The sequence below is a fragment of the Pleurodeles waltl genome, chromosome 6 (assembly GCF_031143425.1).
Source record: "Pleurodeles waltl isolate 20211129_DDA chromosome 6, aPleWal1.hap1.20221129, whole genome shotgun sequence".
Lineage (NCBI taxonomy): Eukaryota > Metazoa > Chordata > Amphibia > Caudata > Salamandridae > Pleurodeles > Pleurodeles waltl.
In genome coordinates, this window is record NC_090445.1 from 610,746,423 (window position 1) to 610,770,686 (window position 24,264).

At 43.5% G+C, this 24,264-nt stretch overlaps 1 protein-coding gene across 2 annotated transcripts in view; it reads left to right on the forward strand.

Annotated features, from left to right (window-relative positions):
* The first annotated feature begins 818 nt into the window (after positions 1-818).
* Positions 819-24,264, forward strand: part of PKP1 (plakophilin 1) — a 160,526-nt gene continuing 137,080 nt past the window's right edge. Inside the window, exon 1 of one of the 2 annotated variants that reach the window (XM_069238897.1) lies at positions 819-1,196. In XM_069238897.1, coding sequence (XP_069094998.1) covers positions 989-1,196 — 208 coding nt within the window. In that variant the 5' untranslated portion in view covers positions 819-988. The remainder of the gene's footprint in view (positions 1,197-24,264) is intronic. The other variant, XM_069238896.1, reaches the window with a different exon arrangement.

The window sequence follows — 24,264 nt, forward strand, 5'->3', positions numbered from 1 at the left end:
TGAGTTCAAATCGAGTGCAGACTGAGAGTCAGATAACGCAGTTTGGGGGGCATGGAGTGCGTGTACGAGCTGTACAGGTCTGGTTGTACACGGAGAATGCCTGTACATCTGAAGTGCAGCCCATGAGTGAATTTTGAGGTACAAGTAGTGACAGAAAACTGCCAGGTGGAGATTGAATCCAGATTGTCAACAGGACAGAGTGACGGTTTAAGGTCACATGAAATGCAAATGGGTCTGCAGACTGTACCCGAGTCCCGTTTGGAAGTGTTGGCTGTGTGTGAATTGAGAGGCGCTGTGACGCTGTCAGCCTGAGTTCTAGTCTGAGTCACCAAACACGTGCCCAAGGGCAAGCAGTGGACGACAGTAGTGCTGCGACAGTGAACGGGGGTAGATTCAGGTGCAAACAGTGATCGTTTACTGATTGGGGTAGATCCAGGTGCAGACGGTGATCGTTTACTGATGCGCAGACAGTAACTGCTGCAGACTTGAGCAGCAGACGCAGAATGTGCCTGACTCAGCGCTCTGTCCTCGGTATGCAGCCCCGGCCCTGCTATTACTCAGCCTAAATCCGCATTTACACCGACTCTCCCTCCCTGTTCTCCTCCCCTGCTGTCTCCGCCCCTCTCCACCTTTCTCCCTCTTTACCTGGCCTTTTATTGCCTTGTAGCGCTTGTGTCATAAATAACAGACGGCTGCTGTCAGAGGCCGCCAGCGCCGCCTCCTGCAGCCCTGGGCTAGTGCAGCGCCCTGCACACTGTCTGCGGGTGGGTGGTGCCTGGGAGCAGATATATAACCCGGGCGTGGGACGGGTGGCTAGAGCTCCACAGTGCACATAGCACTCAACACCAGCAGGATAAGGAGGTCGCAGGAGAGATACCCTTTTGCTCAGGATCTTAGGAGCCATTTTTTGGTTGCTTCCTGTATCCTTTTGGGAAAGTTTCTGTCCCCACCTGTTCACTGTTGCTTGTGCCGCCTACTCCAGGACGCCATGCTCGCCTCTCCAGCCCCCTTGAAGACAGCCCTAGCCTACGAATTTTTCCAGGGACAGAACGACTCGTCCCTGGCACTGCCATCGGACAAGAAACTCATAAATGGCATGTCCGGGGACCAGCGGGTCAAAGAACAAGTCCTGATGACCGTCAGGAGGCAGAAGCCCCGCTCCTCGGCTTCCTCAACTCTGGGAACCTCCTACCGAGGTAAGAACAAGATATCGCCTATCTGCATAGTGCCCACTGCGAACCCGAGCTCTTCTAGGCGTCCGCCGCGTTCCTGAGAGTTTGCATTATAGCGCTTGCTCAGAACAGGGAGCACTGAGATCTAAAGTGCTCCATAGCACTGTGGCTCCCCACTCTGTCGACTAGTGAATGTAAAACCTTCTTGAAATGGGACCGTGCCCATTCAGTTCATGACCTCTCTGCTGGGGCTTCCGCAAATGTTTGGCAATAATGAGCAGCTAGCCTGCTTATAGGTGCTACTTATATCTCGCAAATAGTTTAAGTAAAGGTGGCGTTGCCGTTTATTACATCATATCAACATTTTGAATGAATTATTGAATGTTCTTGAGTAACTCACACTGTTAACTGGGGCACAGAGAAGGAAATTAAGTCAGGATTACAACTCGAGTTTTCTGAACCCTGCAGGAGACACACTATATATAAAACTACATCACCTGAGGTTCACTCGTGAGAACTAAGCTGAGACCCCCAGCGCTAAATTTATGTCACTCATGCTGCAACACACGCACATACACACAACAGCGGCAGGGCAAGCGTCCGGCTTGTAGAGAACAGGTATAACACGAGCAGCAGAAATGCAAGCGTCACACAGGAACGCACGTGGCAGCATGTGCATTTCTCTCACTCTGCAGGTTTAGCACAGACAATCGCACTGCAAGCTTCTTTCACACAGGGTTCAGCACAGGCTGACAGTGTAGGTTCACGTACTATAGTTTGTGGACAGTCGGTGGCGGAGTATGTTTCTCTAACACACGTGCGCCCCCTCCCCCACACACACACATACACACAGGCTGTAGCACAGGCAGTGGCAATGTGACCTTTCCTTGCACATATGCGCACATACACAGATAAGATGCTGCCGTGCCAGCGCGTTAACCATGCTCCTCTCCTTACCTTGTAATGGGTGAAGAAGAGCTCAAACTATTGAACTATTTCACCCGGTGGTCGTAGGTGGGGCAAACCTGCATTCAATTTTTTGGGGGATTGGTAATTATTTTTCTCAGCAGACTTTGTTCCAGAATAAGATAGAGAACAACCACAAAAGAGGATAAGAAACAGGGAGAAAACAAAATGTAGATAGTAAAAATGTTTATATGGATAGTACATTTATACTTAGACATGACAAACGATGCTTCTCATCGTGTGGTGCTGAAGTTATCATTATAGGTTGAGCTATGCTTTGTTATAAGCAGATACATTTATGTAAGGGCAAACATGTACCACAAGATACAAGAGTAAAAAAGGCCTTATCAAAATATATAAATACACAAATATTGCTGCTTTTACATATGTACGGGCGTATCAATAGCAGCATTTAAATGTTACTAAAACGTTACTAAGTGTCATATCTATCATTGTACATCTAAGTTACATTTAGTTACTTGGGAAAAAAAAAAGAAATGCATAACTCACCTCAAGATACATATTTATATCAGACCATGTAAATATTGCACTTTCTATGTACAAATGCCTAGAAATATACATATATAGAGGAGTTTACTACAGCTACTAAAACTTTGATAAGTGTAATGTGTGTGTGTGTATATATGATTTACTACAGCTACTAAAACTTTGATAAGTGTAATATGTGTGTGTGTGTGTGTGTATGTATATATGTATATATATACACACACACACACACACACACATATATATATATATATATTTATATATATATATATGTAGTTAATTTCAGTTTAGCAAAAAAAAATACCGCCCTCAACCTTTGTCCCATTTCTCCTTTCTCTGACTGATCCCAAACCTTTCTGACTGCTATGAACTCTCAAACGTCCCCTCCTTTTTTGCCAATTCTTCCAACAGGTGTGCATGTCCAATACACCTGAACATTCTTTTCAAACTCTTGCCCTCATATTTAGCAAATTCATCTAACTAACAAGTGGACATGTGCACTACTTCCAGTAACAATTTACAATTTCCCCTTTTATAATCCATTACCATCACTCATTCTCTATCCCTACCCAAAAGTCTACTAAACATAGAAGAACTCAAGGGCACAAACTTAACACAACTATTCCACAAGGAAAAAAATACTAATCTACTAAGTACTCAACTCTAATCTTGGGAACTGGAGTAGTGTGCTTCTTGGCCCACTGCTTCATTGCCTTGTCAGGGGTGGTAAGCGCTATATAAATACAATTCACAATTACAATAAAGATGGGAGAATAGTGGCAAATGAAGAAACTAGGGATGAAAAAGACCTTCCAAGACTGCGAAGGATAAAGAGGCTGGAAATGTCTGGTGGTTGAATAAAGAGGCATGAGGTGGAATCGAGGCTACAGCATTGGTATGCGGCACTGTGACCTTCGATAGCACCGGACTCAGCCTGCTGTATAGAAGTTTAGGCCTAAGAACTTGTTCTTTTACAAACAAAGCACTGTCCTAACCTCCCTCCCTTTCTGGCTCACTAGTGATCATGCCAACAATGATGTTCGTGACTACTGACCGTGGTGGCTTCACAAAGAAAGTCAACACTCCTGAATTCAAACTCAAACTATCAATACTTTTTATGTTGGATTTCTCACTCACTCAAACGTCATCAGTGAGAGTGAGACCACGGGGCTCGTTCATGCGCAGGTCGCTCTCTGAAATAAATAAAGGTCGACTATGACACAGAGATGCGCAGTCCATGGAGGCAACAGAGGAAGAAACCTGTCTGGGGACCCGCTCTCAACTCAGGGTCCAGAGCATGCGTTCTGGTGCCCCCTCAAATCATCACAGCTTCCTCAGGCTCCAAATAGCCTACTTCAAAGTCTCCGACTAGAGCTGTGCGCCCCTACGTGCTTCAGACAAAACCTGTCTGTCTCGGAGGCTCCGAATGTAGGGCGCAGCGTCCTTACCTCGCCAAATAAATGCTTTTCCATGCGTCCATTATCGCCTTCTGGACACATCTACAGTGATCTCAATTACATGTTGGACTAGGATTCACTCACACGTTTCAAACTCCTCGACCTGCTCTTCTGCTCGACGAAGCAGCCTCCCCCACAAAACGACAACTGAAACCCTCCAAAATGTCAGGGTTCTCTGCAAGTTTATTGCTTCTATCCAGTGCTTTGCCATTAACGTGGGTGTCATGAACGTCAATTCATCAAAATGCCAGGGGTAGCAGAAGTGACATCACACGCATTTACTTTCACCCACTCATACGTACATATACACACGCATTCACACATACAGATACTGTCCCTCACATGAACACACTCTCACCCGCAAGCACGCACACGACATACATGTTTTCATGCCAGGGTCATATTCTAGCTAATTGCACTACACTATTTATTACACGAATAGTGAATAATTTAGCATTATTTACTATTAGCTTAATAAAAAGTTGACAAAAACAAGGAAAGTAAAGCTCAAAATGACGAACATAAATGTGTTCCTCGCACTGATTTCGCTAACCTAGAGGCCAGGGGTCGCAAAGGCGTGCCAGGGGTCGCATGGGGCAAGAGACGGTTCGCAGTTGCGACCCCTGGCAACCCGTAAATGACATCCATGGGGGTGATGTTCTATTTTTTAGCAGTTTGCACTCCCTGCGTTAGCAGGTAAGAGCTCAACGAAGCAGAGATATTTAATGCTTTTCCCGAGTCACGCAGTTTGGTCAAGTGTGCAAACTTTCACGTCTCCTGCAACACAACAAGCCGTGTAAACAGCAAGTCACGCGCCGTTGCGTCATGCAGGATGCACCGTTACGCTCTCTGGACTGGAGCACCCCTGGATCTGTGCCCAATGTGACTTGCAGGTATGAATTCTGACTTGGGGATGGGAGATCTCACGCAGATAGTGATCGAGGAGGGCGTGCTGCAACAGATCCTCGTGCAGTCAAGTCGGAAGCCTCCTATCAAGCACACGCTCATTTTAACTTTAGCACTGACAGGGCCTGCATGCCAGTTTAGGCAAGCACTGAGCCTGTAGTTGGAGTTTTTGTATCCATCTTTGACGTCCCTGCTTCTTCAATTTCCTTATAAAATCACTTTTGTGGATCTCCAGAGGCATTCTGTCGAGAGTGTAGGTTCTCAATAATAAATGAAGGGGTTTCTATGTCGAATGCTATTGTTTTAATGGGACACGGTTAGCGTTAAGAATAGCGCGCTCAGAACAAACATATGCCTGTGTAAAATGAGCTTTAAGTGAACGATGGAACGAGGCTCCCATCTCTGTCCTGAACACAGAGACATGCAATAATTATTGGCAAATCGATCAATTGTATCCCTTTGAGTACTTTCAAGAACAACCACGTTTTTTCCCTGCATGCCTTTACCATGCATGCCTTTACAACAAATTTTCTTTATGAAAACATGCCTAGTAAAGGCCTGTGTGGAAACCGCATGCAAAACGGCATGCGTGGTTCTATCATACTACCCCCCACCTGCCCTGAGCCCCAAAAATATCCCTACCCCTAAAACCTAAGCTACCCGACCCTCCACCTGCCCTAAAACAAAACTATCCCAACACCCTCAACCCTATAAAGTAAAGTAGCCTGACCCTCCCACCCACTCTAACCCTAAAAAAATCTATCCCCACCCCATAAAAGTAAACCACCCCGACACCCCTCACCTGCCCTGAGCCCTAAAGAAAACTACCGACCCCACCCCTAAAAACTAAACTACCACGACATTCCCCACCCGCCCTTCCAATCTAATAAGTAAACTACCCGAGCCCCCATCCACCCTAAACCCTAAAAAAAAATAATAATAAACTATCCCGATCCCCCACCCTAGCCCCTAGTAACTAAACTACCCCAAATCCCCCACCCACCCTGAGCCCTAAAAAAATACCCCAACCCCACTCCTAAAAACTAAAGTACTCCAGCCCTCCACCCACCATAAGCCCTAAATCCGCCCCACTGCTAAAAACTACCCACCAACCCAGCCCCAACTCCACTTACCTCACTGCGCCCTCTCCCGATCCTTTCTCCTCTTCTCTCCTACCTCCTCCGTCCCTTCCTTAAACCTTCCCTCAGCCCTTTAAAACCAAACTACCACACCCCCCACCCTAAATAAAAAATATACCCAAACCTCCCCACTCCCGCCCTTAAAAAAAAAGAAACCAACCCCCTTACCCTAAACGCTTAAAAAATATATCCAAATCCCTCATCTCCCCCTCTTTAAAAAAAATTATAGCCCACCCGACCCCCCACCAACCCCAATCCCTTAATCCACCCCCACCCCTGCCCAAGCCCCACTTACCTCACAGTGTCAACCCCACCCCTAAAAAAAAATATCCCAACCTCACCCTAATTCCTTAAAATAATACCCCAACTCCCCACCCCAGCTCTTAAAAAAAATAGCCGGCTCCCAGCCCCCAACCCTCCCCAGTCCCTTAATCCACCCCCCACCCCTGCCCCATTTACCTTACTGCGTCCTCTCCCGAGCAAAGCATGCCTATTTCTGTGCCTTAACCACACATATGCATAGTTCAGCATATGCGTGGTTAAGGCGCAGAAACAGCCATGCGTTGTTTAGGCAAGCCTGGTTACCCTTGTGTGGAAAATGTCCACATTGTTTACAATGCATGGTTGAGAACATTTCCCTCTGCAGACCTTATAAAAGGTCTCATCGCATCTTCAGGAGGGTGGCACGTCGATCCACTTCCTGTGAGGGATGGGTGTGAGGAGTGGGAGAGACGATCTATGCACCCAACACCTCTTTCTGGTGCTGCTCTGTGGATCCACTGTTATGTGGGCATCTGTTCTGTACCTCTCTGGGTCTTTTTCACAGACCTATCACCTCCTGTGGTTGCTGATGGATGCACGTTCTCCGCTGATTGTAAAATATTTGATTAGCTCCTCAGTTAGAGGCAACTCCATGGACTTGTGCCAACTACTCTGGCACGTGAATGCTATATTTCCACCTTATATGGTTGCTGCACCATGGATCTGCCACGATTGCTGATGGCTGCTCTCTGGATCAGACACCACTGTTGATGGCTGCTCTCTAGATCAGACACCTCTGCTGATCTGCTGATGGCTGCTCTCTGCATTGGCCACCTCTGCTGATGCCACTGCATGGAGTCATAAAGCATGTGTCAGACTAAACTTTAAATCTACTTCCTTTGCTGGTTCTTCTCAACAGTCACACTTCTCTCTTTTTAAGGCAGTACTTACCTGTATTTCTCCTGAGTACAAACCTCTAGGTCCTTTCATGGAAGTAAACAGGGTAACCAGAGAGGGTAGTGCAAGATAAAAGTCTGTAGTGAGTGCAGCATGTGCTTCATTCAAGAAAGAACTCAAGCACTTCCTCACTACTCAATTCCTCCACTTCTGAAGTGCCAAAACTCTTTCAGCATACATGGCTGAGTTGTACCTCTAAAGCATCTTTGGAAGAACTGGTGTTTTGGTATGCTCGAATCGAGACTGCCATATAGAGCTTCTTCCTATGCATGCACCTTGCTTAACTATTGTAAAGTGCTCGGATACCCAGCTGGGTCTGTTTCAAACTATATCAAACAGCAAATAAATAAATAAATAAATACCTGTAATGAATACTGATGTACTGTTATTTGTAAAAGACTTCCTTTAGCGCTATGTGATAGCTCAACTTTCAGATTCTGGGCCCCAGAGTGTGGCCTCATCACATGCACTAGCTCTCCAGGTAGAACCCTAGTTCAAGGGTCAACATTTTTACTCTTGTGATCTCTACTCTCTTTTCATGGTGTCTCTTAATTTGACTAGCATAGGCAGTGACAGACTTTCCTCTGCATCATTTCCACTCGTCTCTGCTGCAGTAGACAGCGACTTGTTGGCTGTAGACCGGCTGATATTGTGAACCTCCTCCCGCCTGAAGGCAGTGCAAACCACACATATCTAGACGTCTATTGGGTCATATGTGTTACATGCCAAATTGTATACAGAAGTTGAGGAAATTATTTTTGAAGTTAACATCGTAATTTTACCAAACACTACAGTGAATCAGTGTACCACAGGAAACGCCTGGTAGCACTGGAGAGAAAATGCACAGAAACATTTGGCAAAGATGAGGGTAAACTGGGAAACCTTGCATGCTTTATGAATGGGGGAAATTTTGAACTTGTCCGGTAAAGGAAACCTCTTTCCACACCCCTACATTTTTCCAACACCTTCCACGCTCCCTGCTTCAGGCGGCAAATTCTGTATTGAGCTGCCATAAATACCCTGCATTGTCTGGTGCTACCTGCCGGCTCCAGGTCTGCTCATGGTCAGGGGAGTCCAAACAAATATATGTTCCTGAAAACAGCTTACTGAGCAAATCAAACTCTTCCAGTATTATTTCAAAGTGCGTAGAACATCTCGCTGACCAAGCTGTGACGAGCAGCATCTCTAGCCGGTCTGCTGGAGATGTGAGTGATGCTACAGGTTGCCTCGTGGACTTAGAAGGTTTGGGGGTCTGCGACAGACCAGGAGCACTCATGTTGCTCCCTAGCAGCGGAGCATGCCTCTGTACAGCAGATTAGCTTTTTTCGGAGTGGCTCTGTTTGACGTGTTTGTAGCAAAACACCTCAAGGGTGTGGAGCATAGAAATGGAAAAACAACAATTTCAGTCTACGCTCTTCACTAGCTCTTTATCAAGGCATTTCAGCCTAGAGACAAGGTACAAGCAGAGACAGTGTGTAGCTCACTGCCAAGGCCGCCAGCCGTTGGCAGTGCCAAGAGTGCAGCACAGTGGAGATGTACCAGCATGTTTTATGAAGCATTGCACAACACTTTGTTGGTGCGATTAATGTAGCTAAGGCTCGACTCCAAAAAAAATAGACATGCCCGCATTAAGAATGCACTGGATTGGTTGTTTTGTGGCATTTGTGTATAAACGGATTTATTGTGCTTGATAATGCAGTGGGTGCATTCGAATAGCGGGTAGTGGTGGGGGATACACACATTTCTAAGTCTGGTAAGAGTGGATTCTCATCAAAAGATATCAAGTATTGAGACATGGAATATAGGCGTGTTACTTGTGAGTGTAAAATTGAATGTCTCAGGTTCGGTCTTGCATTCACATGGGTTGTGTTGGAGTTACAGAGGGCCATTGCTGCTTTTGCTCACCTATAACTTAATTGATCATTCCGTTGGCAAAGGAATAGATTGAGATAACTATAATGCCTGGGACAAAGTGGTTTTGTTTATTACCAGGCTAGGAAGAGGAACAGCGATGACGGTAAAGGGAATATGCAGCTCTTTGTAACTATCTTATATGAGCAATGGAAGCACTGGATGTTACCAAGTTGGGTGGAAGAGGTCTTAGACGGAAATTGGTTGGCTTCACTGCTTTCTTCCAAGTGGGTAAGTGGGGTAGAGAATCTAGGTCTAATGCTCTAATATGGCTGTATTGTCTGGTCATTGGAAAATCTGAGTTTTAGAGAAAAGTCAAGGAAACCTGGATCCCTTGCAGCCGAACAGCAGCTGTCTAGGTACATTGGTTATTTGCGACTCTCACACTCTCTGCATTTTGGAGGTAAGTACATGAGATGCTGAGCCAGAACTCCATTGAATCCAGCCTATCGGACAAGTCTCTGATCAGTCTAAGGAGAATCAACTAGATGGCAGACTACTGGGCCATGGCAGAGTTTCTGTGCACCACAAGAGGAGCTATTTCACACGTGTTAAGCGGGTTTTAGATAGTAAGTAACCCGCTGCTTGGGTTGCAGTGGGCTGCTAATAGCTCACCTCTCCAATAGAACAACCTCTTTTGATTACACCTATATAGAGAGCTGAAACTACACTTCTGAAAGAGGCATGCATCTGATCCACTGGGGATGAAAGGCTGTGTGGGCTCAAGAACTCCTCCCAGGGGACAGGGAATCCTACAATAAACCGCATGAGTACGTCTCTTGCCAACATTTTCATACATGTTTAGTGTAGGCCGGGATTGATTTCGGTGAGGAGCGTGTTCACTTCTTTATTGTACTTGCTCTTTTTCTGCTCTTGCACTGCCTCAAACTATGCTACAAAATTAATGAAAGACCAGGACTTCCTTGGCTGTTGATCAAACATCTTTCTGCAGCATAAAGTGAATCATGATGGCAGGGCCTTCTCCAGGACTCGGACTGTCTGTGGTTAATGAAGGAAGCTGCAGGCCTGATCGCTTTGTGAGCAGCAATAAAAGAGGCAGTGCTGCACATTTGTCAGACTGCTGAGAACTGCTTGGTTCTCTTACTATGGTGTTGGTCACTCCTTGTTTGCTGCAATGGGAGTTCAATAAAGGAGTTAAACGCATAACATGAGCTTCCGGTCTTGACATAAAATCCATTGTCAGGTGTGACGAAATTTAATGCACTAGATGCTCTCATTCGGTGGCTCTTTGTTGAACGAAATTGAGCTGTGAGAAAATCCTTACCCTTAATGCGACGTGGTGGATTTCAACCGCACATCAGTATTCACACTGGCTATCTGTGGCAAGACATATCACTTTCAAAGCAATGTGCATGCCTTTAACACCATTCCTGGCCAGATCGCTCTTTTAGCAAAAGCTCCAAACCTACCACCAATCCAGAGCTCTTTACTCTAGGTAGCTGCACCCCTGTCTATCCCTTCCTTCATCAAACCTCACGCAGAAGGTAATGCCTTCTTAGTCCTGACTACTACGCTATATAACTACAAGAATGGCATGAATTTGTTACCATCTTGAATTACAGAGAGTTCTAAAAACCTGACTCTTTCCACATTTATAACTACTGTTATAAAAACATATAACTACTGTTATAAAAGAACCTAAAAATAAGTTGGTGTCAACATGCATGAATGGGTCTATTCTCACACTGTTTCTCAACAATGTATGCTTGATGGCAGCCACACAGGTGCACCATGCTTAAGACACATCTCCACATCTCACCTCAAGCAACACCTCCCATCAAACAGTTCTCTCCAAAATAGATTTCCAGGACACCGATGCACAATGAGGCACTTTGAGACATGCCAGGGTGCAAATATGCTGCATAAATAACACTACAAAAACAAACTCGGAGTAGCTTGTTTTGTGTGTTTACGGAATTTGTTCTGTAGCTGAGAACATCACAAAGCAGGCCAGTCAGAAACATGGCCAACCCAATAACCTGTCGGACCAAGACCTTTCCCTGGGCGGGGAGGAGATTTGGACTCCTAAAATCCGTTCTTCCAAGGAAACCATTTAATCTTATCTTGATTAATGTATTGCCTGAGAACGTCTACAAATGATCAGCACACAGAAAGCTGCTATTGAAATATATGCATGGGTGAACATAAAAAAACATTTCCATTATAAAGAACACAAGCACATTCCATTGACTCAGCGAAAGTGAAAAGTGAACATTTGGAATGTACTCACTAGGAGGATACTGAATACATGCTTGAGAGTTATCAATGCAAATGGCCACTCGCTGGAATTAGTGCATGTTTTTAAAAACTCAGAATGTCAAATAAAAAGACTAGCAAGGGTTCCTTCCTTGACCAACGACTTACCTTTTATTTAAGGGATATACCATGTTCAGGGAGAGAGGAAAGCAATCAGAATACCTGATCCTCATACTTAAAATCACCCGTCTTGTTCTAGAATCCGGTTTCTTCTTAAAAAAATCAACTATTTACTTTTGATCCGGGAGTTTTGTTCCTTAGAGATTACTTATGTCCTGCTAAGACACTGCAGAGCGAAAAACGTTTGGGAATCCAGTTACGATCTAGCCTTCCTGTCCAGAGAACGAAAAATATTTCCAATTATTACACAGGGGTGTGATGAAAACACCACACACATTTTGAAGGCTTCAGCAAAAGTCTTAACTGTTTCTGGCAGCATTTAGCTGCGCGAGAAGACTTTTAATAAACGTTGGTGTTAGAAATCGTTTCAGGGGGTAATCCTGAAAAACGCAGGAAACATATAAAATATGTTGTATATATTTTCACTTGATCGGATATTAACGTCATAGATTGTGAAACGTTTTATGGGGCAGGGTTGCCAGATCCTGTTGGGGAGGAGGGCATGGGCTGGTTTCATTGCACCCAGCCCTCATTGTTAAGGCCGTTTCCCATAAGTGGCCCATCCTATGGCGGCGGGGGCGAGATTCCGAGGGAGGTTGTGCAAGAACTCAGATCTCAACACAAAATGAACAGCCAAATTAACATAACCCACCCCATGCTTTTTATGTAAAAAGAAAGGTCTTAAGTCACACAGCAGAACAGTTTACTCTACAATTCAATTGAAACGACATATATGGTTCAAGCTAAATAAAACTACATATAAGGTTCAAACTAAGTTGTGTAAAACATTGAGGTGCCACACCTCCTTCTTCCCGGTATCCTCTCAGCATTCCCTTTCCTCCAACTGTGGTCCAAATTCCGAGTTACAGTCCCCAGCACACTATGGGTTTAAACAAGGTTAGGAGAAGGTACAGATGGCAAAAATCCTTGACGTGTGCCATCAACTCATCTCAACAAGTTTAGTCTATTATCCCCGGTGAAGGCTAAGTCTCCCATTTTACCTCCTGTTTATTATAGCAATTCATGCAGATGCAGTCCAGGGTTCCATCCTCAAAGCAGTGGGCTCCTCTCCACTGAGGCCCGTGCTAACAGCTTCGCACATGGCGAAGTTCGCTGGAGCAATTGGTGAGACATATCTGTGTGACAACACGCGTCTTCAGCTGCAGCATCCATGCAGGCCACCTGTAGATAGGTGTTCTGATGTGGCAGTTGTGGCCTCCAGTCTGACTCCCTGGCAGGGATGTCTTTCTGGAATTTGCAGTCTCCAAACCAATCAGGGCTTCTCACTTTGGCCGAGACACTGCTTTCACTCAGAGCTTTGGCAATGGCAGCACTAGTCTCTTAAGCCTGTGGCAACCTACTGACATCACAGGGTATTTATCCTGGTTCAGTCCTATGCATCTCACACAGAATCTGCACAGAGCAACTGGGGCGGGGGAGGAACAAACCTTCATGGAACAGGTGCTGGGCTTCTTCGAGGCAGTTTCTCCTCCTGCCAAGCCTGGCAAACTCATTCCCAAACAGGCTTCAAGGCACTTCAAGCAGACCCTTAGCTTCTCCAATAGAAAGTGCAAACTTCAGGTGATGTCCCAGCATCTCTGAGTGGCTGGCTGTCAGGCAGACACGAGCTCTAGTTGCACAACACATCTTATAGTACTCAGCAGAGCACTCCCTACCTTGGTCAAAATGAAACTAGGGTTTGAAAAAAGAGAAGTTTAGTTTAGATCCCACTTTGTTCACGTTTTGCACACAGGGGATGTGGATCCACTTTAAAAGGTTTCAGAACTAGTATTGGTTGGTACTCTTTCCTGTTATTCTCAGGCTGCTCTCTGACACAGGTTATGTGCAAAGGGATGCCTCTCACAACAGGTAGCAATTAATGGAGGACTCACTTCAAGCAAGAGTATTCTAAACATTGGCACGAAGAAGTGGGAGATCTCTGCACATAGCTGTCATTAATGCCCTGACTTAGTAATCAGAGATAGGCAAAAGAACGGGCCTGCCAGGAAACATCCTCACCTTGAACAGGAACTGCAGTTCCACCATTCACCCCTACCATCTACCAAAGAGCACTGCTCAGGAATAACTTATCATCTGCCATTTACTAAAAAGTCCTCATTGAATTTGTAATTGTGGCCCTGTCATCATTCTCCCATACTTCAGCACTGAATCTCCACAGTCCAGCTACAGGCACGCAGACACACTTCCACTCTCTGGTGGAAGCTTTTCTCATCCTCTATCTTGTGCCATGTTAATACCAGGGGCATCCAAAATGGAGCTCACTGACCCCAGTGCTCAGACTCATATAACACACAGAGGCCTACTTCTATACATGTGCTGCTAGCACTCAACATGCTCATGGGGTTCCAGAAGAAGAGTTTAGGTTTCAGATAACAGCAGAACTTTTTACAATTGGAGCCAGTAGGTTTACCTCTCATTAACACATAGAAAAACGACTGGATGCACTATAAATTCTAATAACACAGTACAATGCCACTGGCACTTTATGTGATGCATCTATGACATGGATAGTAGTCCAGGGCAAACTATATGATTGTGGCACCCATTCAGGTACCAAAGCAGGTGCAGGATTTTGTATTACCAGAGACAGATCTGGACCTTTGACCCCACGTTAAATTAGTATGACATCTGGGCCAAAATATAACTCAGATTACCAGTTTCCTATGCATTCATGGTAGGTGCACACCCCCTTGTAAATTATTTTCCCAACAGAGTCCTAGAATTTAACATCTAAATAGAAAGTCATGATGCTAAAATTGGAGTCTCTTTCAGAAATTGGGTATCTCAATGTTCCATAGAGAGTCTCTCTCTTAAATCATGAGTCATGTACATGAATCAGGATTATCACTATTATACTGAGAGTCTTGCTACTGAATTCTTGCTCATAAGTAGGAAGTCTCTACTGGTGAGACATAACATGCACTGGCTTGTCTTGGTTGAACAAAACCCCTGTCAGAGATGCATTTCATGGCAATGGTAAAGTAGTGTCGGTTAGTGGTGCTGGGGCTAGGGTTTGTCCGGCCAGACTATGGTCCATGCTCTCTCTGATAAACGATGTTCTACGTTGCACAGAACACTTAATTTCCACTAAGAGAAAATTTTAGTCCAACGCTCCAGATTTTAAAGGTCTACAGTGGTTTCCAGTTGAAGCAAGACTTACATTTGAACTGTGTTATCTTACATACAAGGTTCTTCATCCTGCAATTCCCTTTATCTAAACAGATTTTTGTCAATGTACACCAGACAGTGAAATCGCAGGACAAGAGACAATCTACACCTGGAAGTTCCAAAATCCAGAACACCACTTGCACTGAACTAATTCTTCACTGATGCTGCAACCAACCCATGAAACTCCCTTCTTCCCTTAATAAGAATCCAAAAAAGTCATTTGACCTTTAGGAAAATGTTGCTAACGCATCTCTGGTCTTCATCTAAGCTACTCTGCAGAAGCATCATTATTATTGTATACTTTTTCCAATTTTGCCACATCTTCCAGTCTCTGGAATGTTCAAGTCACATTCTCTGTAATGTTTAGTTGTTTTTATTTTATACCTAGTTCGCTATTGATTCACACAAAGCTCGCTGATGCCTTTTGGTGCAGCTGAGCTATTGAAAAAGATTAATAAATGAAATAGCAGTATATGCCAATCTTAAATGACTGAATCTCAGAATTAGTATTGAGGAGTTCCATTGCCCTTAGCTAATAGATAAACTAGGCCTTTTCTACTGTAAAAGGTCAAGTCGAGAAAGGAAGGTCAGAGGTGACCACACACTAAAGGAGCAAGAGAACTGGATAAATTCCCTGCAAGGAGCCTTCATCTGTGAGCATGCAAGGATCTGGAAAGCATCTGACAGCATAACAGTGGGCATACACTCATATACACACCCACAGACATACACAAAGACCCATACACATATATCAGCTCACTACTATTGAGAAAAGGCCCACACTCCCCAGTCCTATAGACAAAACCAAACATTTCACTTCAACCGGACTCAAAGCTCCTTCCATCGGCCACCACTATTGTTAGACAGATAGCCTTGCTCAATAGAACATGATCTAACTTGCAAATTGGTGTCTCACTCGCACTTTTGCTTATCCATCCTGCCTTCAAAGTGTTGTGGATCACCTGTTTTTATTTCTGCTACCCATCTGCTTGGTGCAAAGTCTTTTAAATGATAGTTTAATGAATGCATCACCTTGTTTCTCTCCTCCCATCCAACGGTCAGTTATTTTCGTTCTGCCCAATCCCAGTCTAGGGATTTAGAGTAACATATGATTCAAATCTCAACATTTTTCTTCAAACCTGAGTTTGTGACTATCATCGAAGCTTTGGAATGAATTTGCTGTGTCTAAATTAGATTGAAATAACTTGATCTAACACTGGCTTTGATAAAGTGTGAAGGCAGGTATCACTACCAGGCATTACCACCAGCAAATCTTGACTACCAAACTCCCAGTGCTCACAGACTGCATAGACAGCAGCACCAACAGAATCAAAAAAATCTTCTCAATTGTGAAAGATTTCACGTTACCTGTGGCCTACAGCATCACACAATCACAGGACTTTGCAACCAACTCTTGCAGTTCTTCTGCAGCAAAATAACCTCCATATATGGCAACCTCTACCCTCAACTGCACCTGAAAGAACACTCAGCAAGACTACCCATCACATTCAAGGAAACAACTACATCCACTTGGCCAGACATCACCACGGAAGAAACCACCATCACCATGCAGTCCATCCACTCCTAGGCCCCATTGGTCCCTTCCCTCCACCACCGGCCTATTCAGTCTGCCTCGCCCCTCCATCTTGGATACTCACAACCTCAGCTGTCAAGCACAGAAAAGATCCTGACTGAGACCAACCCTCTTCCACACATACATGATCTGTCTTGCTAGCATCATCTGCTTCCACAACATTAACGTCTTCTACTGCTCAGACAACAGCCATCTCATACTGTCCCTCTCAGAGAAGTACCAGAACAAGTTCATCACCTGCATGACCAAGTTGACTGAATGAGGACCAACTATCTCAAACTCAACATCAGCAAGATAGAGGTTGTGATCTTCGGAAAGAACCCATTGCCATGAGACACACCTGGTGACCAGATAAGCTTGGAGCCATCTCCACCTCCCATGCCAAATAACACAGGATCATCATCATTAGCAAACTTAACAGGACTGCCCAAGTCAATGCTGTGATTGCCTCATGCTTCCTTACCCTGAAGATGCTGAGAAAAATCTTCAATTGGCTCCCAACTGGCACACACACAACATTCACCCATGCCCTCATCACTAGCAAACTGGACTATGGGAACACCTTTTACACTGGGATCCCCAAACAACTCACCAGACACCTACAAACCATGCAGAACTCAGCTGCAAGTATTTCACATAACCTCCCACACTGCACACACCTCAAACCACACCTCAAGGAGCTCTATTGGCTTCCAATACACAAACTAGCACTGTTAAAACTCCTTACTCATCTACAAAACACTTCACAGCACAGGCCTGGCATGCCTCAGTAGCTACATCTCCTTTCACAAACTACCCAGACTACTTCTTGCACAGGTCCCAAACATACATGGGACCAGGTGGTTGTGCCTTCTCCTCCATTGCTCTTAAACCTGGTATGTGAGGCCACTACACATCAGAGCCTCCTCTTCCTCAGTTCTTGAGTTCCAAAAGAATCTGATGACCTGGCTCTTTGAATAGGCCCTCATTCACGGGCTCCATATGTGAGGCTAGTCACACACCTGCTCAGTGTCAAGCTACTCTCCAGGCGACAGCACCTACATAAAGGTTTTTCTGACCTGGTAGAAGTTAACTGTTAAACTGTTCTGGATTTGAATGTTATTGTATTTCAGTGTTCAGAATTCTTGGAAATTCCTCCATAAAATAAACCCCAAAATAAGCTCAAAAATTGGCATTTCAGTGATAACCTTTTCCACGTCACCATTTAGTTCCAAACTGTGAAGTTTTCAGGTGAGGCATCCCAATTTCTGAGTTCATCCATATAGCCTATTGTGAAAACAATATTTACAAGCCCTTACTTTAACCTGGTGCATCAGCAACGTTCCAGCTAAAAGCACACCACCACCATCATCTGCATCCACAGTAATACCAACTCAAACAAATGTTAATTAAATGTTTTAATACTCTGTCGACACATGCAGTCTTCCTGAAGTTTCTAGTACAAGATTAACAGGTTCACTCTTAAGATTTGGTGAACTTTAGTTGACTTTAACTGACCAGATGCAACCAGCCAGCTAACGTAATGAATGTAATATTGGTTTGCCATAGCAGACTCAGCAACCTCACCTATGTAGGAACTTGCTGACAAGAACTTGGACACCTACTTTCCCACGGATTTAACAAGGACTACACCCAGACACAATAACCGGTAACTCATGAGTAACAATGAATCCACATGGGTTGGTGAGAAGGTCATTGGACTCGACACTCCCTTCGGAATTATTAGTTTGAAAGACCCACAACCTGGCAGGCAGCTGACAAAATGCAGTGAATCAAAGTACATTGACGAATCATTTTTGTGCACAATCTGATAAACTTGAAGGAACGCAACACGGCTAAGTTGGGAAGAAACAAAGCAAGACCCTTGAACATGTCCTAGCATAGAAGGCAAGGCCAAGCGCAGATTGGCTTGATGGAAGGATGAAAGTCAGTACTCCTCATGAAAACAATCTGCTCTGTGGCATAGCAACACTACACAAATGGCATTAAGGTGCCCTTCAAAACAGCGTCTACTACAATATTTGAAAAATGTAACCATTTCATCCAGCTAGCAGCGGTTACTTGCTTCACAATACACCCCTGAGTTTCTTCATGAGGAAAGAGCAGCTCCATTTATTCTGGTAGACAGAATGGTGGAAAACAATTTTCTTCACTTCTACTGTTTTCTCTCTCACCAACACATTCATCTGTCTCATGGTTTTACTTTTGCAGCAGGAATTGCAGTGTCTTGCACTGATGAAGGCTGAAAGCCATACAGAATGTGACGTCCTCATTGAGAAGAGCTCATTGCCCACATAGAATAATCACACTGATTGGGTGACTATCAAATTGACAGCTCAAAGGATTGACACAGGTTAGACAACCTTCCATGTGAAGTTCGGGGACCTCCTTGAACCCTCCGCGTGGTAACTAAAACTCTCCTTCCACAGAGGAATCAGCTGTAGACAATGTGGGAAAATCTGTGGTTGCTCTTTACATTCAGATAATATGTTGGTCCTTACACCTTTTAGTGCTGTCTTTTGAATCTTTAACACAGAGGAATACCCATGATGCCTTATACCGGTGTAAGTAGTGGTCACACCTCCTTTGTTTTGCCTTCTGTCCACTTAGCTCTAACCTCCGAACCTGGCCCATGAACTTTCTTTTGTCTAGTTCTATCACATGCTATTTCCTGTGTCATTATGTTTCCTTATGGAGTTTCACACCTTCTGCATATACCCACTTATCCCCTCCACGGAGTGTGCACATGCGGCCTCCAGGCTTTCAGTTGCTTATATCACTCAAAAGGTAATTTTTTAAAATAACTTAATTTTTTATTTGTGTAAGGCACATGGTGATTGATTTAGTACAAAGGAAAAGTTAGCATTCTTCCATTCTTTAACATAAGAAAAGCTTGAAAATCTTATCACTTGACAATCTTCTCAGTATACATTCAATATAGCAGTGATCGGCCAACCTAGTAATACACATAGGGGGTTATTACAACTTTGGAGGTGGTGTTAATCCGTCCCAAAAGTGATGGTAAAGTGACGGATATACCACCAGCTGTATTATGAGTCCATTATATCCTATGGAACTCGTAATACGGCTGGTGGTATATCCGTCACTTTACCGTCACTTTTGGGACGGATTAACACCTCCTCCAAAGTTGTAATAACCCCCATAATATGTTTAGTTTCTGGAAACAGCATAGGAAGTCTCTAGAACAAGGTATACACATTTTGATATTTTCATTGGTGACGTTTGTCGTAAGTTGGGGACACACTAATTACTTACAAACATCTATTGGACTCTCATGTAACCAGTCTCACCATTCCACTATAGGTTATTTTTCATATGCACCAAAAAGGTGCCCCGTCCATTAAAAAACGTGTAGTCCACCAGATTCTCAATGGCGGGTGATTGGAATCTTTCCAGGACTGAGTAATAGTTTGTCTGCGAGCAACATATATGTGATCAATTTCCTCAAGGGTGTCACGAGTGAATATTATTGACCTTCCTCTGTAACTTAGAAACAAAACAAGAGGCTTGGATTAACCACAAATTCCTTGATCGAAAGTAAATGATTTTCCAATATATTTATATTGAACCTAATTGCCACCACATATTTGATAAGGTCTCTGCCGCTTCGCATCCTCTCCAACATCACTTCGAGGAGCCAAATATGGCTTTTAATTGTGCTGGGCTGAAGTACCACTGCTTTCAAATTCTACCTCTGATTTTGACGTATATTTGTGCTCGTTTTTCGTTTTAGACATTCTGTTAGTTAAATATATTCATGTGAAATACTCCTTTTTGTGTTGGGTGAGCGGAGGTTGAATATGCGGTTTATATTTCTCACCTCATTTTACATGTCTAGATCAGTGCTGAATATGGAGGTTGCATCAGGAAAAGTTGTTCCTAGGGGACAAATCAAAGTTTTCAACAAGTTTCAAAATCTTTTATATCACTTTCTGAACACAGTTCACCTATTCAAGAGGTGTCATTCTTTTCCCAAGTCTGGAAAACGTTACCATTAGTTAAGGAAGAAAAGCTAGAATTATAAACAGTGGCAGACATTGGAAAAGGTAATGATGTAATGTGGGGGAATCATACAACTATGTCAACATTTTCAAGCAAGATCTTAACCGTTATTAATAGGAATTACGGAGGGTGCCTAATTTTTGGAAAAAACAAGGTTGCTGTGGCCACACTGGGAGATTTTATAATTCCAAGTAAAGAAGTAATGTCAATGCGTTTTTGTAGTATATTTTGTTTGGGGGGTAGAGTTATAAGGAGGGGCAATGTTTGAACTTCATAAAGTAATTACAGGATAAACTTTATTTTAACACTTGCGCCATAGAAAGGCTGCTCAGTGCTGCTGGTAGATTGGTGAGGACCACAAATCACATTAGCCACACAGTGCGTGTTTTCAGTCAGTCTTAAATTGCACCCATGGTAAGGTCGGCAGAGTGACAGGTTATGTTCTTGAGATGGTTATGGTGGTCATAATTCCGCACCTATCTGCCTCCTATCATCTATCCTTTCTACTTCTTGGATGACATTATTTCATTGCTGACACCTCAACACCAGACAATTAAACACATCATAGAACTGAAGATATTTATGGCTAAGTGACAAATTATATATCGTTCCTTTCTACGAACATATACAGGCAGAGATAACTTTATCCTATACACATTTACGCCAGACCTAGAGGATTCCTGACAAAATAATTTCACGATCATGAAAACCAGTATTAAAAGCCTTGAAAAGGTGTCAAAGTGGCATGATACACGTGTGGGTCGTGCCAAGTTCTGAATATTGAATAGCAAATGGAACTGTATATATTGGAATATAAATCAATGTATTAACTTAAAAATAAAACTCAGATATCAAGGAGTATTGCATATTTTGCTTCTAATGGTAAACTGATCTAACGATTGCCTCTGTCACCCCGTTGTAGTTTTTTTAATGTGTGTGTGTATACATGTGTGTGTATATATATATATATATATATATATTTATATATATATATATATATATATATATACATGTATGTGGCATGTGTATAGCGTGACCCTAGCAAAAAGGCAGCGGTGCACTGTGCAGGATCTGAGGCAATGGTACAGACATTGAGTGATTGAATAAGCTACTGATTTTTAAATGCAATAGTGGCCCGCTCAGCATTGTGATGAAGTGCTCTTTAAAGAAACATTCATAAAAGTGCCCTAAGCAGTTAACCCTATAAAACGTCTGCATTCTGGATGATTTAGAAAATAAGTTGAGCGTGCAGATTTCATAAAGCAAAGCCTCTAAGATAGTTGAGATCCAATGCATCCACCACAGCGATCCCGGTCTTCTCAGTCGTTCATCCTCGGCAAAATAAGGAGCCCTAGGGAATAGGAAATCCCGCCTATATAGCTCTTTGGAATTGAATGATAAAGTGCTGTAGGAGAAACTAAACATGTCTATATTTTGTATGAAATCAAGGTATGTTGGTGCAACATATGAGAATCTCTTTGAGGTTTATCATGGAGTGCATGAGCTTGGCCTGATTTCATTCGGTTTTCTGCTGAAAATGGGCAAGAAGGGAGAATGGTGTCATGCTGGCACCAAGCAAATGTGTTGTCCTAGTCTCTGCTTTGACCCCCCGTACAGCACTTCATATGCTGTCTGGGGCTGGCCTTTTGAAGTGACCCATATCTCAACATATATCAGACTACAGACCTTCAAGATAGTTCAGTAGCTACTGGAGATTGCATGCTTAGTTTATAGACTATCCACGGGACTCAGAAACTCTCTGAGAACTTGTTATAGAGTGCTTGCTACAGCAGTATTGTGGCTTTGCTGCACTGTGAGTGCTGTTGTTGACCAACTCTATGATATTCGCTTGAACAACCCCTGAAGTCCCAGTGGATACACTAGTCTGACGTACGGGCTACACTGGAATCCGTGAACAAGTGGACTAACCCACACAGCTATTCTGCTGATGTACAAATGTGCTGAAACACTATAAAGTTCCTCATGGACCACCACAGTGAGAGTATCAATTGCATTCATTCAGAATTGTCTTGTATTGAAACAAAAAGTGAAGAGAAGTTTCATTGGAATGAGTTTACATTCTGACAACGACCTCAAGGAGCAAATAAAAATGAACCCAAAATGCGCTCATACGCTGTGTGCGGTGTCCTTCCTTTGTGAGCAGATAACTTGCACTAGGAGGTGTTTGTCTCTCACCCCAAGGTCCCTATGGCTGGAGTAGCATTTTGCTTTTGCGGCATCCTTCCGAGGAAGGACATGTTAATTGGGTGTTGGAGAGAGGCCTTCAAATAAGATTACCGAGCACCTACTATAATGACAGATACTTACTCTGATTACAGCTGTCACAGCCTTGCTTTGAAGGAGACAGAAAACACTCTCACTGTAGGTTTGAGTGTCCTGGCGGTTAAAAATGGCTGCACTTTCCTGCGGTGGAGGTGTTAAAAGCAGACTTACTGCCAAGCTGTATCACATGCACACTTGTGGGCAATTCTAGCTCTTTAGCCAACACCACTTTGCATTCCAAACTTTTCCTTCCACTTTTAACATTTCAAGGGGCTCAGCTATCACCAGTGTACTAGATGCAGAGGCATTAGGGTCCGGGATTTGAGAGAGGAGGGTCGGTTGATGGTCTTATCGCACTGCAAATATGCCTGTCTTTTACTACCGAGAAGGGTGGGGGAAGGGAAGAGCTCTTTTTTAGGATGAGCATGCAAGCGCTTTGACCTGTTGTAAGTATTGTGGGCTTTTAACCACGCCCATTGCATACCCATCACTTTCACTTGTTCGTGGGCATGCCTTTCAAAAATCCTTTATCATCATTAATAAATGCTTTACGGTTGTCCCTCCTTGGAGCGGTTTTGTTACCATCTTCCAGACTGCCCCTGTTACATGGATAATTGCACGATTGCTGATACGTTTGACTGTGAGTGAACTTCTTTTACCTTTTGTGTCTCTCCTTCGTGTTCATGCTCATGGCGGCCATGGTGCTTTGAATTGGCTCGCTTATGTCAACTGTTTCACTTTTCATTTTCAATTTATATGGCATGAAAAGTCCAGTTAGGAATTTACAATGCTAATAACACTAAGTCGAGCAAATGCGAGACCCATTACATTGCAAATGCTTGGTTAGACCTGGCATTAGCTCGTACCATTTTTAAATTTTATTAAAAGTATATATGCAATGTCCTTAATTTATCTTTCAGGTAGCCCTCTTCATTCATTGGTCTATTGGTTTATCATTCACATTTTTCTTCTGCCCGCCCACATCAGTAAATAGCATGATTCATGGGTTAACGTCACTGTGAGTGACAGCATTTTGGTCTTTCACAAATAGCACATGGACAAAAATAGTTACCTTTAATACCAGGGAATGCTATGCTTTGATGCCAGAAAAATATTTTGTTTTTAGCCAGCATTTATTATTTTTTATGTTAGTGAGGGCTCAGTAGTGCCTCAAAAAATAAAGTTTTACAAAAAAAATGACAAAACAAACCAAGCATTGGTGTAGCCAAAAGTCTGGCGACTAATTCCAGATATATTGGCTTTGCTGATGCTTGTTCTTGCTTGGATTAGGGACCATGGCTACACCTCTGAAAATGTGCATAACATTTACAGAATGCAGAGTGTAGCTGGCTAAAACGTTAAAAGTGAGGCCTGGAGGAAGATGTGAAACATGGAATGTGACTACTTACCAGCTGCCCCTATATAAGAGAAATTAGACAAGGTTAATACTTACATTTCAGTGAAAAACGTCAAAGATTGTCACCATTTAGAGCTCAGAGCGG